Source organism: Osmerus eperlanus, chromosome 3 (genome assembly GCF_963692335.1).
Source record: "Osmerus eperlanus chromosome 3, fOsmEpe2.1, whole genome shotgun sequence".
NCBI classification, from domain to species: domain Eukaryota; kingdom Metazoa; phylum Chordata; class Actinopteri; order Osmeriformes; family Osmeridae; genus Osmerus; species Osmerus eperlanus.
The window spans coordinates 5,614,493-5,630,447 of record NC_085020.1 but is presented as its reverse complement, the minus strand read 5'-3'; the positions used below and the strand labels follow the sequence as shown (position 1 = coordinate 5,630,447).

At 48.3% G+C, this 15,955-nt stretch overlaps 1 protein-coding gene across 2 annotated transcripts; it reads left to right on the top strand.

The window, feature by feature from the left end:
• Positions 1–1,211: 1,211 nt before the first annotated feature.
• On the top strand, positions 1,212–14,421 carry sestd1 (SEC14 and spectrin domains 1). 2 transcript variants are annotated; one of them, XM_062456751.1, is made up of 18 exons: positions 1,212–1,497; positions 2,468–2,545; positions 3,437–3,545; positions 3,760–3,850; positions 4,338–4,451; positions 6,904–7,017; positions 7,131–7,225; positions 7,339–7,394; positions 8,285–8,499; positions 9,938–10,060; positions 10,618–10,812; positions 10,979–11,093; positions 11,234–11,396; positions 11,505–11,586; positions 11,716–11,838; positions 12,017–12,208; positions 12,345–12,481; positions 12,593–14,421. In XM_062456751.1, exons 2-18 carry the CDS (start codon positions 2,491–2,493, stop codon positions 12,804–12,806), a joined length of 2,193 nt encoding a protein of 730 aa, XP_062312735.1. In that variant the 5' UTR covers positions 1,212–1,497; positions 2,468–2,490; the 3' UTR covers positions 12,807–14,421. The 2 variants fall into 2 exon arrangements, with proteins under 2 accessions (XP_062312735.1, XP_062312734.1); XM_062456750.1 differs by having other exon boundaries at positions 8,285–8,508.
• Positions 14,422–15,955: the final 1,534 nt, after the last annotated feature.

The following is a 15,955-nucleotide window of genomic DNA, read 5'->3' as shown; positions in this document are numbered from 1 at the left end:
AACAAATAATGCAACATGGACCAAGAGAACTGCAGATTTACTCAACTTTACAACTGTATCATTGACACATTACCTGAGCATTTTTACCACAAGTGGTTGTCCAGTGAGTACCCGAGTCCAGGGTGTTCCCTGGAACATTAGCTATCATGTCTAGTAGGGACACAGTGGAATGGACCCAGAGAAATGCAGTCGACAGGGGACAGGAAAGAGTCAGACAAGAGAAGAACCCAAAACAATGTCAGGTGAGAAGGATAGAGACTGGATAAAGCCTAACATTTAACATGTCACTCTCGTTGAAGTATTTATCCAGGTAGAATCTAAGTTGTTAGTAGCTACCTAGAAACGAGAAGGCTGCCAGGCTACTACAGTAGCTACAGTAAGGCTACAGTAAATGTAGTCTATAGCTCTAGCTTGCAGTGGGATAAACTTGTACTAGTTTACCTTATCTAAGTAGCTCTAGTTATCTATATCTAAAGGTATGACACATCCTTATGTAATCTTACAAACCACATACTTACCTCATTCAATTGAAATACGCTACAATAACACACACTTTAACATTCATGAAAGTCGAATGCATTCAGTGGTTTTGTTGTATCTAGATAGCCAACTAGATAGCTACGCTAGTCATCCATGCTCCAGTTTTCATAGCAGGATAGAATTGTTTCGGTATCCATAGCAACGACGCCAAACGAATGAAGATCTTCAGGCTACAACTAGGCCTACTATTATACATTATTGCTGATAAAAGAGCGCAGAAAATAATACAATGAAACTGAATGTAATACTAATAGTAATAATACTAATATTTAGTGTACGTGATTAGAATCCGTGATTAGTCTTAGAATCCTGATCACTAGGAGTCACTAAAAGGCATCATAAAGTTGAACTTTTAACACATAGTAGCCTACTAAAAGGCCTACCTAACACTTTTCTACAGTGCGCTATGACTGTATGACACAATGCAGCATTTATGTGTACTATTAATCACTCAATAAAAATTGCGTATTCCCTTTTAATGTCACAACATTAGTCACATATATTCAAAGCATTACTGTATCTCCAAAACACACAGATATCGCATTAAAGCTTATATCACTGTATAATAGGCTTTTATTCATTTGAGTGCCTGGCATACGAGAAACCATAGGCTACTGCAGCTACCCAACCTGGCAACCGGGAGTGGCCTCTCTTACTGTGGTCCAGCCCCCAGAATCAAACCATTTTGATACTACTAAGTAGCCTACTACTGAAGCAAGCTGGTTGATTCAAAAGCGATGTGCTCCTTTGGAAACTTGCTATGATAACATATACGTGATTTCCCGTTTCGCATAGCTGATGGTACAGATGTGATGGACTGCTTTCTACAGGAAATCGGTGAAACTCGGTCAGACTGATAAACAATCGGGATTGCCGCGAGGACAGCTGCGTTTCAACTCCAGTTCTACATCTTTCCCGATCGGATAATGACACAGAAATTGTTCTCTTCTGTCTGAGGTAAGGTTTTAAATTCTACATTTTCGCTGGCTGTCATATATGGTATTTACTCGAGTATACTATCCTAATGAAATAAGGGAGATATGTCATTCAATAACACAAATATAGGTCATTGTGTCTGCTTGCTGCAACAGTGTAGCGGGCTGGAGTCTCCCCCTCCCTCCTTACTGGCTATGTTGCCAGTTTTACAGAAAACCTCATGGTACTCTGCCACACCGTACCTCTCCATTTACATGGGGGATGTTAATAATGTGTGACTTTAGGATTCACTGCTCATATTTGTGATGGGGTATGAAGTATAACATATGAGGTTGTTCAATACGGGTCATTTAAAAGACATCGGCACGCTGCTTTTTCCGGGCCCGATTTGGGTGCTCCTCTGTAGGCTTTTGTCTCGTGTCATATCCGATCGGATGATTCAGACGGATCCACTCAGTATAGTGGTCCAGTTTGGCTCTTGATGAAGGACATAGAGGAAGCCAAAATGTGTGTAATTGTGTGTTGTCCAGAATTCCTCCTTAGCAAACCGTGTGATCCTGGACAACATGTCAATGAAAATGTGTATCAGATTGTTTTAGACCCCAGGAATCACGGGAGTGGACATTATGGACATTAGAGTTGGGACTTGGGATTTATGGCTGCAGCAGTGTAATCAGCTAATGGTTTTGAAATGGTTCCTCCCACTCCTGGCAAGTTACACCATATTTAGCCCCAAGGAACACCTTAGCCTTCAAGCAGGATGGATATTCAGTGGGGTTATGAGGAACCCCAAGTTTCAGTTTGGCAAAACATAGGCTACACTCATCACTGTGCATACCCATTCTAGGAAGTTGATTGGTTAAGTGTGCAGATCTTTTGCATTTACAAAAAGGTAAAACACCATGGTGTTTAATCGACAATGACCATTTGTGTTTTGTGTGTTGAAGAGACTGGCTTGATTTGAGCCCTTATAATGTAATGCTTGTTTCAGTTTGCAGGGTGGAAGGAGCCACCATGGAGGCCACAAACATCCTGCCCATTCTGAAGAAGAGACTGGCCTTTCTGTCAGGTAAGACCTAATACTGCAAGAGCTTTACAGTGTCACATGAGTATTAACTGGTTACTAATGCCTGCTGCTTCAATCCAAAAGCAGAGTAGTAGGCTACAGATTAGCCACACAAGAGTGTAGCCCACTATGAGAGGGGAAGAGCTCAGAACCCTTGTTTAGTGTACTCTGAACTTGCCGTAAAGATAACCCTTCAATAAAGTTACTCCAATACTTGGTTTTGGAGTAGACATTTTCTTCTTTACCCGCATTCCTCTTTAGTGCTCCACCTCAGAGCTGTTTTTGTGGGTGTGTTTTACAAGAGGGGAGAGGGAGAGAAACTAAGAGAGCGAGAGAAACTGAGAGAGGCCATCATTACTGTTGTTTACTAGATCTGGCCGTAGTTTCTCTGTCTGTTAACTAGGGGAAGCTTGGCTGGGTTGGGATAGGAGACAGGGGCCTGGGGAAATAGAGCTGGGGCTGGGGTTAAAGCTGAGCTGTGGCTGAAGCTTTTAGCCTGCCAGTCCAAATCATATAAAGATGGCACTCTCATGCGTAGTCAGCTGCCAATGAAAGATATACAAGTATTAGAGTCATCATAAATGCTAGCCCTCCTGGCACTATTGAGTTTGACTATCCATAGACCTCAGCAACTAGAGGTTTTTGTGATTTTGGCCAGTGAAGAGCCTAGCACGCCAAGTTTCTGATGACTCTCTCTCTCTCTGCCGGGCCAAGCTGACTGGTATTTTCCTCTCTAGTCAGCCCCACACTCGCACGCTTTTCGATATTCTCTGCTGACCTTTTCTCAGCACGTTTAACACAACACAACTTCTTGACACTGAACACAACTGTTTAATTATCGCGTGCGTGTCTTCCTGTTTGTTTGAAGGTTATTTTGTGTGTGCTTGTGTTCAGGGGGCAAGGACAGGAGGAGTGGGCTGATTCTCACCATCCCACTATGTACAGAACAGACCAGCATGGAGGAGCTCAGCTCTACACTGGACTATCTTCTCAGCATCCCCAGGTTAACACACACACAAACTCACTCACACAATACGCCCCCAGACCTTCAAAGTAGACTATTACCATCATCACCCTGAGGTCGGCCTCCGTCAATGACTCCCAACACCCACCTTTACTGTTGCAGGATACATTAGAAGCAGTTACTTTCCCAGCGTGTCAGTCTAATCATCTCCTATGCCCTGTGTCCATCTCCCCCCTCCTCTCCGTCTCCTTAGTGACAAATGCAAGGCCAGAGGCTTCACTGTCATTGTGGATGGACGCAAGTCACAGTGGAATATTGTCAAGACAGTTGTGCTCATGCTGCAGGTATGACCAGAATGACTAACACTTCCAATCTGCTACCCTTTTCCCCAAAGCGTGTGTTGGTCTTCTTCTACCGGGTGGTTCCTCCGCAGGTAGATGAGCCTTATCAGACATGATGCTGTGTCATGTTGATGGAGGCTCGTGAGATGTCGTACCTGTTATTCTGTGCAGTGGCCGTGGCCAGACAGACGATAGACTGAGAGAGACGCAGCCACAAAACCATCTATGTGCTGTGTGGTCTGCCCTCACGTTCTGATTGGCAGAGAGCTGTTAATGTACTGCAGGTGGATTGGTCCCCTGGGGCTACTGGTGTTCAAACATCTGTTCCACCCCTCACTAATTAATCATTATGCTCATGAATATTCAGAGCGATCATTAGAGGGGTGTGTTTGACAGGGGAGATGGGTCATTCCTGTCCTTGTAAGGCATGTGGAAGTTTGAAAGCCTAGTGGGCCCTTGTAAACAACAGCTCCATGTTGCCTTGTTGTAGAACGTGATCCCAGCAGAGGTGTCACTGGTGTGTGTGGTGAAGCCGGATGAATTCTGGGACAAGAAGGTCACCCACTTCTGTTTCTGGAAGGAGAAGGACAGACTGGGCTTCGAGGTGAGTACCTGTGTGTGTGTGTGTGTTTGTGTCTCAATGTCGAAGGCCTTAGCACCATCAGCAGCCTATTCATCAGCCATTGCCTGCCGCTGTGTATAGCCCAGAGGAGCTGCCCGTATAGATCTGACCATTAATGAAGCTGTCTGTCATCTGCAACTAAGGCATACCCTAAAGTTGGCCCCAGGCCAGCGTGGTATTAGTATACCCCTAGTCCTTGTGTGTGGTGGTTTAGGCTGTATCCTGAGGGGCTGATGGATGGTATTGTCTTTGGGATAGATTTAGAGTAGTTATTAAATATTCATAGGTGCTGCTCCATATGGCCTGTGGGTTCCTGCTGGAGGATTTTCTCAGGTTTCTTTCAGCCTTCTCTTCAAATGAGGGATGGAGTGGAGAGAGGAAAAAGGAGAGGAGCAGAGACAGTGAGAGAAGGATGAGATAGGTGAAGGGGACAGAGAGATACAAGTAGGACAGAGAATAAGGATTGGAATGAAAAGTGCAGAGTTTGTTTCTGACCTTGTGTCTGCAACATGTTCTCTTTCGGCATGGACTAATATGGTCATGTTGCTTGGCAACAGCAGTCAGCAGTTCATGTCACTGTAAGGACAGTCTCTTTCAACAGCGTCATCCACAACGGTGTGTGTTTTTGTGTTTATGCATGCTTGGGTGAGTCCTATGTAGTTCAGTAGAGGTCTATACTAGTTGCAGTTCAACAGTATGAGTGTTGATTTGGGCCAAGAGTACCCTCCAGCCTCCCCTGATCTCCAGCACTGAAACAGATGGCTCCACTGAAGAAGAGGAGGAGGAACATAATGAGTTGGAGAAAGGAAGGATGAAGGCAGAGGAGAGAAGACCAATGGAGAAACAGAGGAGAGAGGCAGGTAGAGAAGAGCAGAGTAGGAGAGGAGAGAGCAAAGGTGTAGGAGAGGAGAAGGCAGAGACAAAGGAGGCGTAGGAAACGAGAACAGAGGAGAACAGGAGAACAGAGGAGGGGAGGGGGAGGAGTAGGAGGGCAGGGGGGAGGAGTAGGAGGGGAGGGGGAGGAGTGGAGGGGGAGGAGTAGGAGGGGAGGAGTAGGAGGGGAGGGGGAGGAGTGGAGGGGGAGGAGTAGGAGGGGAGCGGGAGGAGTAGGAGACGGGATGAGAGCAGAGGAGAGAGGCTGAATATCGACTATGGCGATGAACGAGATTAGGAGAGATACTGGCTCATTGTGTTCGACCTACTTTCATGCCTGTGAGGAGCTTCTAGTCATCAGACGGCACCCTTCCGGAGGCATCTTCAGTATCTCTCTACTGATGGCTGAGCTGGGCTGTACCAGCACCAGTTCACCCTCCAGGCTGGCAGGGCATGACTGCTGCAGCATATGGACATGAACGCCTGCCAGATAGGTATAGCCTCTCTGCCTGCCTGGCTGCCAGTCACCTCTGTCTCCAGTCTGATGACACACACACACTCCCAGTGATGGCCTGATCTCGTAGAGGACAAAGAAACTCTTCTAGTAGAGAGAGAGCAGAATCACCGCTGGGATGGTCAACAATGCCTCTGTAGTTCTGACACCGAGGCCGCAGCTCAATACTCGAGAGTAGCTTCTTGCAGTTCACTATATCGACTGAAGGGCTGTGTTTTGATACTCTTGAGTACCTGCTTTTCTCGGCCTCCTCCTGTGACCCTGCCGCCCATACGCTCCAGCGAGGCTGCTGGTTTAGTTTGAGGCTAGCGTCCTACAGCTAACCTTGCAGCGTTCAGAGAACACTTGGCAAGCGTTCAACAGCTATGCTGTCAGCCAGTGATGTGTTGCAGAGAGTCGGGTGTGTTCAGGATTAGTGTGTTTTATGCTGAGCTATAAGAGTATGTCATTATGTGAGCTTGACATTGATTAAAGACAAGATTTCCAGATTAGGTCACTCTGCTGACGGTTGGATTTGGGGACAGAAAAGATTCACTCGTTTTGGCTTAATCTCTCATTTGATCGCTTTATGCTGGCAATCTCACTACAGCTCTCTCTTTAATCTGGGCCCAGAGTGTTTACGGGTGGCCAGCAAATGATCACACACACATATTACACAACTAGATTTGAACACCAGGAAGGCAGAAATCGTCACAGCTTCAGGAAAAGACCTGGCATCGATGAGAGGTGATGCCTCTCTTTCAGCTGACACCCTTTTTCTCCTCGTCCCTGGTCCCTCCCCTGTCTGTCTCTTCGGATGTTTGCGGAATGTGGTGTGTGTGTGTGTGTGTGTGTGTGCATGCACGACCCTAGAACCCAAGTGGCAGCTGTTCTGGGGTGTGTGTGTGTGTGCAGCTGTTGGCTCCATACCCCATGGTGCAGAATGAACAGAACTCCGACTAGGCTGTGCAAGGCCTCAGGAAGGATGAGGCTGAAAAACGAACAGCTTGCATAGGGGACTAGCTGCTCAGGATGACCCCTTTTAACCCTTCCCCCTCTGTGTTCCAGGTGATCCTGGTGTCGGCCAATAAGCTGACACGCTACATTGAGCAGTGTCAGTTGACTGATGAGTTTGGAGGCAGTCTGGTGTACGACCATGTGGACTGGGTCAACAAGAGACTGGTGAGATTCCCCCCTGACCAGAACATATTAATAATGAACGTACATGACAGGCTGACCTCTATCTCCCTCACGTGACCTTCTCAATGACTCACTAGCATGTGTTTCTGTCTCAGGTGTTTGAGAAGTTTACCAAGGAGTCCACCTCACTTCTGGATGAACTTTCTGTCATCAACGAGAGTGAGAAAGCCTGCCAGGTCGACAAAGACAGGTGAGACATATGTTTGAACCTTCTCTACATCCTCCAGACATTTCTATCATAAGAAAAGTTTGGTGTATCAAGATGTTGGACGTTAACATGCTTTACATGTGATTTACTCACAGACCTCCAGATTGTAACTTCCTACCATCATTTGATCCTGAAACAGTTCTGCAGACTGGTAATATATCCTTTATGCTCCTTCCAAATCCAGATGCTTTTTTCTACACAGTTCTGAGCAGTTTGATTACCCAAGATGCACAGTGGTACAATATCAAACATTGCGATTAGCAGTGCCTGCAGTAAAGCCCTGTTTTCAATCTGCTAACCTCTTTAGTAAGAAACGTCTGTGCGGGCTTTAAAAGCTAGCAATATCCTTACTGGCAGGTTAGCAGTTAAGAGACAAGCAGGCTAACTATTGATTGGTGGGGAAACATTGTCGTTTGCTTCAGCCGAGTGAAGATTAAAGAAGAGTGTCACTAGAGCTGTTTTACGACAGTGAAAATATTTAGCCAGTCTCTGGTTAGACAGGCCAGAGCAGCAGGGGCAATAAAAGGACCTTTGTGTCAGAGGCTGCTGGCTCTCTCTCAGTCTCCCCTCTGTAGGAGTCTCTCTCTCTCTTCCTTGCTCTCTTCTCACTCTCCCTCCTTTCCTTTCACCCTCTTTCCTCTTGTGGACTCTGCGCCGTGCATAATGAATACTCACATGGCTTTGTTTTCTAGCTATGTTAGTGTTTGTCTCTTTCACTCTTGAAAAAACTGAGAGTGAGAGGGGGAGGGAGGGAGAGGAAGGGTGTTTGTTGTCTGTTCGCAGGAAGCAGACATGAAGGTTTTTCAAAACCCTGTTTTGTTGTGTAAAGAGCCTGAAGAGATCTAGCAGGTACTAGAAGGAAGAAGTTAAAACCACAGCCCGACTCAGATAACTCAGGATCGTATTCAGGATTCATTTCATGCATTTCATGAGGAACCTTTTCTGACACGCCCAGAGAAGTGCACACTTCCACTCTGGTCTCTGTCCTTTATCCAATGCTACTTAAATCATTTCCTCATTATGATCATTTCCTCCTCCCAGGTCACGAGCTGCTGTCGGAGCTGCAGCAGCGCCGCTTCAACGGGTCGGAGGGCGGCGGAGGAGGCGGTCCGGCCTGGTCTCCCATGGACGAGGAGCTGCTGGCCCAGCCCCAGGTCATGAAGCTGCTGGACTCCCTGAGGGAGCAGTACACCCGCTACCAGGAAGTCTGCCGTCAGCGCAGCAAACGCAACCAGCTCGAGGAGATCCAGACCAAGGTCATGCAGGTATACACACACACACACACACAGTATATCAACACTTTCGATATGTACAGTACCCCACACACACACACACACAGTATATTAACACTTTCAATATATACAGTACCCTACACACACACACCATGGTCATGAAGGTATGCACACACACATTTGAACACACATCATAGGTACACAATAGGTACTGTTCCATACACGCGCACACACACACACACACCAAGGTCATGTTTATACATACATACGCACACACACACACCTCACCACAAACACACACAAATAGCACACTATTATGTACAGTTCTGTTGTCGCACACGCAAACGCCAAGGCCATGCATGTACAAACGCAGCCACCAACACACTGCAAACAGAACACACACACACACACTGAAGATGGGAGAGCGCTGCAGGCTGCGTAGACGGAGGGAGAGGGAGACTAAGATGGTGATCTGACAGAGTTGAGGAGTCCAGATTAGGACAGATAGTCTAGATCTCTCATGATTACTGAGATGTAGCGGGGTGCTAAGGAGCAAGTTACCATGACAACGGAGATGTTGAACGGCAGCCTGAGGGATTAAGTTGTCTTGGCGGTGTGTGTGGTTGGCGGTGTGTGTGGTTGGCGGTGTGTGTGGTTGGCGGTGTGTGTGGTTGGCGGTGTGTGTGGTTGGCGGTGTGTGTGGTTGGCCTAGTTCTCATCTATGGGAGAGGGGGGGGGGGGGGAGACCGGCTCGAGGAAAGGGGTGATTGTTAGCTTGAAGGCTGCAAGCAATGGGGGTTGTATGTGTTGGGGGAGCAGGGGGTGGGGGTGGGGGGGGCTAGTTGAAGGATGATGCTGAGGAAGCGTCTCTGTTGATCAACACAGAGGTTTTTCCTCACCTTGTCAGTCCTCTCAGCCCAGTCCAGGGTTGCTGCTCCCCTCTGTGCTGGTGTGGACGCTGCTCTAGCCGGTGGGGTAGCCAGGCAGCCCCTGCTCTGGTCTGGACGGGGTGGGTGACCGGGGTGGGTGACCCACTCAGCCTTCTCATGTCGCTGGCTGGTTGGAGCTCTTATCGTGTCAGAGGGTCTGTCAGCCTGAGGACCTGACAGTGGGTCACTTTCTCACTCACACACACACACACACACACACACGCGCATTTAGATGTAGCAGTCAACTGCTGCATGTTTAACAATGTATACCAAACACAAAGTACAAAAGGGACTTGTTCCACATTCCAAGAATGTGTTTCAATGACAGTATTTTCTACCCGGTATCCTGTCCAATCAGGGCCCTGTATCCCCAGGAAGTATGCTGCTGGCAGACCACTACCCTCCCATCTCCCCACCAGGTCTCTGATTGGAGTTAGTGGGTCACTGTATTAATTGTGTGCGTGTCTGTGTGTCTGTGAATGTGTGTACACATTTGTGTCTGTGTGTGTGTGTGTGTGTGTGTCCCTCTGCAGGTGGTGAACTGGCTGGAGGGCCCAGGGCTGGAGCAGCTGAGGACTCACTGGGCCATAGGAGACTCCATCAGAGCCTCCCAGGCTCTCCAGCAGAAACACGAGGAGATCGAGAGCCAGCACAGCGTGAGGACACACACACACACTGACACTAATATAGACACACACACACACATATACACTAATATAGACATTTACATTTAGTCATTTAGCAGACGCTCTTATCCAGAGCGACTTACAGTAAGTACAGGGACATTCTCCCCGAGGCAAGTAGGGTGAAGTGCCTTGCCCAAGGACACAACGTCATTGGGCATCGGCATGACCGGGAATCGAACTGGCAACCTTCCGATTACTAGCCCGCTTCCCTCACCGCTCAGCCACCTGACGCCCCAGACACACACATATACACACAGACACTAATATAGACACACACATATACACACACACTAATGTAGACACACACAGACAGACACTAATATAGACACGCATGTTTCCCTTGTCTTTCTACCTCTGTCTGTCGTGTCTGCTGTAGAGTACAGAGCTCTGCAGAGCTTGGTAATGAGGTGAGCGAATGTCAGTCTGATAACAGTGGTGGACCCCCCCCAAAAAAGTATTCACCTGCTGGTGCAGGTCTGAGTATTGCTAGGCGGTTAACGGGCCCTCTCACCCCCCGTGTGTCGCAGGAGTGGTTCGCCGTGTACGTGGAGCTGAACCAGCAGATCGCCGCCCTGCTGAGCGCGGGCGACGAGGAGGACCTGGCGGAGCTGAAGGGCCTGCAGCAGCAGCTGAGTGACGTCTGCTACCGGCAGGCCAGCCAGCTGGAGGCCCGGCAGAACGTCCTGCAGTCGGCCCACGACTTCCACGGCACGGCGCAGGATGTACGGCCCCTCTTATGCGTTACCCGTCCGTCTGTTGTCTCGCGTGTTTGTGTCAGCGGAGCGTTTGGGATTGGATTTTCTGAATAGGGGTTTCTGTTACTATTTAGGAGGGTTCGGTTGTTGTCGGTGTACTGATGTTTGTTTCCTTTCTCCTGTCCCCTGATAGCTGTCCCAGCAGCTGGACGGCCTGCTGGGCATGCTCTGTGCAGACGTAGCGCCGGCTGACGGCGCGGCCATCCAGCAGACGCTCAAACACCTGGAGGAGAAGCTGAAGACCGTCGGTGAGCTGTGCTGCACACACACTTACACAAAGACAGACACACACACACACACACACAGCCGTGACGTCATCACAGTCACACCCACATACCCATACGCTCACTGCTCCATGCTGAGGGCTGTTCTTCCTCCCTTCCCCCAGAGGGCGCCCTGCAGGTGCTGAGAGAGAAGGGCCAGGCGCTGATGGACCAGATGTCTACCCAGACTACCTGGTCGTACGGCAAGGAGGACGTCCCTGTGGAGAACAAGGAGAACATCGACCACATCCAGAGTGTCATGGAGGACATGCAGCTCCGCAAGCAGAGGTGGGAGCCAGGAGATCACTAGTATCTCCAGGAAGGGATGGGTGGATGTGTTAGGAATTCACAAACGGCCTCGGTGTCAGTTTCACCCGTGTGACTCTCGCTCCTCAGGTGTGAGGACATGGTAGATGTCAGGAGACTGAAGATGCTTCAGATGGTCCAGCTGTTCAAGTGTGAGGAGGATGCCTCTCAGGTCAGTACGGAAATTCTCTGTCTCCCTTCCCCCCCCCCCCCCCCTCGCTCTGTCTCTCTACGCTGGTGTGTTCTGTGTGGTCTCGGTTGTTGCGTGAAGCCCGTCTCCTCTCTCTGTCCCATCCCCCAGGCGGTGGAGTGGCTCGGGGAGCTGCTGGACGCCCTCCTGAAGACCCACATCAGGCTGGGGGAGGACGCCCAGGACACCAGGGTCCTGCTGGAGAAACACAAGAAGTTTGTGGACGTGGCTCAGGTAGGTCAGGGGTCAGGAGTCAGGGTTTGACCTCGATACCCAGTTTTCCATTTCACTCTCTCTCTCTCTCTCTCTCTCTCTCTCAACAATCTTTGACGTTTCTCCCTCTGTTTGTGTGTCTGTTTCGCGTGTGCGCGTTTGTGTGTGGACACGCGCGCGTGTGTGTGTGTTTCCCCAGAGTACGTACGACTATGGCCGGCAGCTCCTCCAGGCCACAGTGGTGCTGTGCCAGTCCCTGCGCTGCACCACGCGCTCCTCCGGAGACACGCTGCCACGCCTCAACCGGGTGTGGAAGCAGTTCACCGTCACCTCCGAGGAGAGGCTGCTCCGCCTGGAGATGGCTGCCAACTTCTACACCGCCGCAGAAAAGGCACGCACCACCCAAACTCACACCCGCGCGCAAAAAAACGTGCACGTCTAGTAAAGGTGTGTTATTTTCCTGTTTCAGCGTGTTGTGATTGTGGGTTGGTAATCTGTGTGTGTGTGTTCGTGTGTGTGTGTAACAGGTCCTGAGGGAGGACAGCGAGGAGCAGGTGGAGACAGAGCCACAGGTGGAGGTAGAGCTGGAGGTCTATGAGGAGGTGGAGACCGTGGGGAAAGGTCTTCTGGACAGACTGACCGTACCGGTCATCTTCCCAGACGGGTATGACTGGACACACACACCTACACACATCCATGCACACCCAGTCATACAGTCACTCAGACTAAGTTGATGAGGTGCTGATCACATAGTGTTGTCCCTGTTCTGCTGTAGGAGTGAGCAGTACTTTGGCAGTCCTGGAGACATGGCCTCATCCGCCGACACCATCCGTGACAAGATGAAGCTGGTGGAGGAGAGGAGGCTGCAGCTGCAGCATGGGGAGGAGCTAGACCATGAGGGGGAGGAGCTAGACCATGAGGAGGAGGAGCTGCATGAGAGTGAGCCGTTGCAGGAAGAGGACCTGGAAATACTTCCCCAGTACAGCTAATGGAGCAGCTATATTATCCTCCAGGACAACTAGAAGATCACCTATAACATTCTCCCGGAACAGAAAGTGGAGCAACAACAATATAACATCTACAAGGCAACTGGAAGAGCACCTATAAAATCCCTCCAGGACAGCTAGTAGAGCACCTATAACATCCTTCCCATGATAGCTAGTAGAGCACCTATAACAACCTCTGCTGGATAGCTAAAAGAGCACCCACACCCTCTCCCCGGGACAGCTAGTAGAGCACCTATAACATCCTTCCTAAGACAGCTAGTAGAGCACCTCTATAATCATCCCAGGACAGTTAGTAATCATACATTTAATTGCTTTTGGTCATGCTGGGAAAACCCCTGATGACTCAGATCCAGCCACACACACACATTCAACCACCCCCCCACCCCACACACACACACACACACACCTTACGTGCTCCTGTGTGCCTATCAGTGTGTTTGCTGCTACATTCTTTCCGCCTCAGTGTTCCTCTGCCTTGCCAAGCCAGATAACCTTACAGTTAAAGATAGACCTCCAGCCAACCTCGCCCGCAGTCAGGCTGGACTGGCAGCACCTCTTCCCCTTAAAGCTTTACCTTGGTTCCATCTCAGCCTCTCCTTGTTTCCTTGTACCCTCTCCTCCTTCCCACTCCCAAGATGGAAGTGGGACGAGATGACCCAAAGCACCTTCCTTCAGATGGTCCCCTCTGGTCTACTGAGGATGGGTCGGAGAGAGAACAAGGAATCGTGAAGAGACTTCAGAGCAGCTTTATAACCGTCTTTTTGGGGAGCTACCATCCTGTAGGTTTTCACTGCAAAACCCCACCAGACAGTAGCTCTGCAGGAGGAGGATTGGAGTGCTTTGCTTCAGAGGTTCGACCCTGTCTCTGTCTTGACGGGTGAACCAAGCATCTATGGTGCTACTAACTAAACCTCCAGAATGTACAGCAGATGTCGGCCATCTTTCTTCTGGTATATCTGTATACATGCTCTTGTAGAGTCTTTGGTTGACTATAAGACTTTTGTATCCTGAGTTGCTTTGTTTTTATTTCCAACATCCTAAGTGTCTGGGAAAAAAAGGTTGACTGAAAAGAAGAAGATTAAAAAAAAAAAAAGGTTAACAAAGAAACGCGTGCCAATATGAACCCTTTTTTTTTCTTGCGCTTGGCCCAGTGTCTAACTGACTGTTTCTTGAGGGACTGGGTGTGTGACAGATGCGTCTCCAGTCAACCAACTGTTCCTACCTTCCTAGACTGCTTTTACAGGTGAGGACATCAAGGTCCAATGTACAGACAGAACTGTGTTCAAGCCAGGAGGGCACTAGTGGATTTAGACCTGGTTCCAGATATCCACATGTGAAATGGAAGTACGCTGTTTCTCATTACAAACTCATTTCATAATTGTGATTCTTAGTATCCGCGTTTAAGATACATATGGCTTTTGCGGCTCAAGGCATGCTATTGAAATATTAATTCTATATTTATTTTGTTTTGTATGTTGGTATTCTACATACCAGTGGAGTTTTATCATGCTTCTGCCATATTAAGTTTGCTAATCTGATCGTGTACAGAACGTCATTGACAACTGTGTCATACGAAATAAACAAGCAAACTTTTGAACATTGTCTTGGTGTCTTTGAAGTGGTTGTGTGTAACAGAATGTCATTGCTCAATGGAGCAGTAATGGAGGCTGTTTGTTTTTCAGCATGGTTTGCAATACGCAGAAGCTTGATTCAACCACTAGGGGACGCCAACCCCCATGTAATAATGTGCTTATTTTTCAGAAACTTTTCACTTAAGCAACGTATTAGGATGGGATTTGAACCTGCAACCTCTAAATCTGCAGTCAGGTGATCTTCCACGAAGCTATAGGCCTACCTATACTAGGGCTTCCTTCCCAGCAGATTGTCTTTGGTATGGAGATCATTACTGAATGTGCAAAGTATAATTAATATACATAGTATATACACCCATCATCATTGTGCTGACAATACATTTCACATCTTTACCGAGTTATCCGGTAGCTCATTTGAGGAGAACTTGGTGTCCACATACAATATTTATTGTCATTGAGGTGACCCTTTTAGGCTTGTTAGCTCCATGAGAGGACATTCAGCACTCTGTCTGGCGGAGCTTGGCCAGTTAGATAACCAGTGTGACTGGGATCATTATTGGCAGCTCCTCTGGATGAACAGACTAGAACAGTGTCAGTGCTGTCTGGGAAGGTACACGTTTACTTTAACATTGATTTTGTTTTTAAAGGACATATGCACGTAACAGTTGTGTCTGCTCTGTGTAACTGAATACTCATTCGAAGTTGACTGGATATGATGTGCGTTATTATAATTGGAGACAAATGTTTTGCAAGAATAGAAACCTTTCCGCTGTTTTGTTTACAGATTTCAAAGTTCATTTAGCAGCTCATATTTAGAGATATTCTGTTTACATTGTATGCTGACTGAAGGCAAGTTAGACACCATAGCTGCTGTTGATGTTGATGGTGACAGCAGACTGATGGAGAAGCTAAATATAGCCTTGTTTGATTGGTCGTAAGTGTAAGAGATAAATATAGCTTTCTGTGATTGGGTGGGGGCACGCTGAAAGACAGTTGCTGGTTTATCCATAGAGCAAACAGTGACAATTTTGCATGCCTTTTGTAGTTCCTGTTAATCAGGAACGACCAGCAATTCTCAAATAAATGAAGTCTTGCTTACTGCATATAGTACCTTGGGGTAGGTGAAGCTGAGTGGTAGTGAATTTGACTGCAGATCAAGAGGTGAAAACTCTTGGTTTTGAAGATATATTTTTGGCCTTTTCCCCCACTATATTGGACAGAGAGACCGGCAATGTAGGGGAAAGAGAGAGCTGAAGACATGCAAATATGACCCGAAAATAAAACCAGCCAAAATACAACCCGTGCCACTGCATTACGGCTTCAGCTGTAATGCAGCTGTTCATATGGTACGCGCCCTACCCAGCTAGCCACCAGGGCACCCCAGAACACGTTACATGTGAGATCAACTCAAGTCTGGATGAGTCGGATGTCGTCAGGGTGCCTTAGCCTGTCTCTCTATCAAGAGAGCCCGGCAGATGGCCCAGTGCTGTAAGGGCCTCCCAGGGAATCTCCCAGAGGCACGTTTGCTATACTTCACAG

What these genes read in the sequence shown, in the direction of transcription:
- sestd1 (XM_062456750.1), top strand. Translation starts at nt 2,491, where the DNA reads ATGGAGGCCACAAACATCCTGCCCATTCTGAAGAAGAGACTGGCCTTT. An exon ending in GAGACTGGCCTTTCTGTCAG is followed by an intron (nt 2,546 to 3,436) that starts GTAAGACCTAAT and finishes GCTTGTGTTCAG; the next exon opens with GGGGCAAGGACAGGAGGAGT. An exon ending in ACTGGGTCAACAAGAGACTG is followed by an intron (nt 7,018 to 7,130) that starts GTGAGATTCCCC and finishes TTTCTGTCTCAG; the next exon opens with GTGTTTGAGAAGTTTACCAA.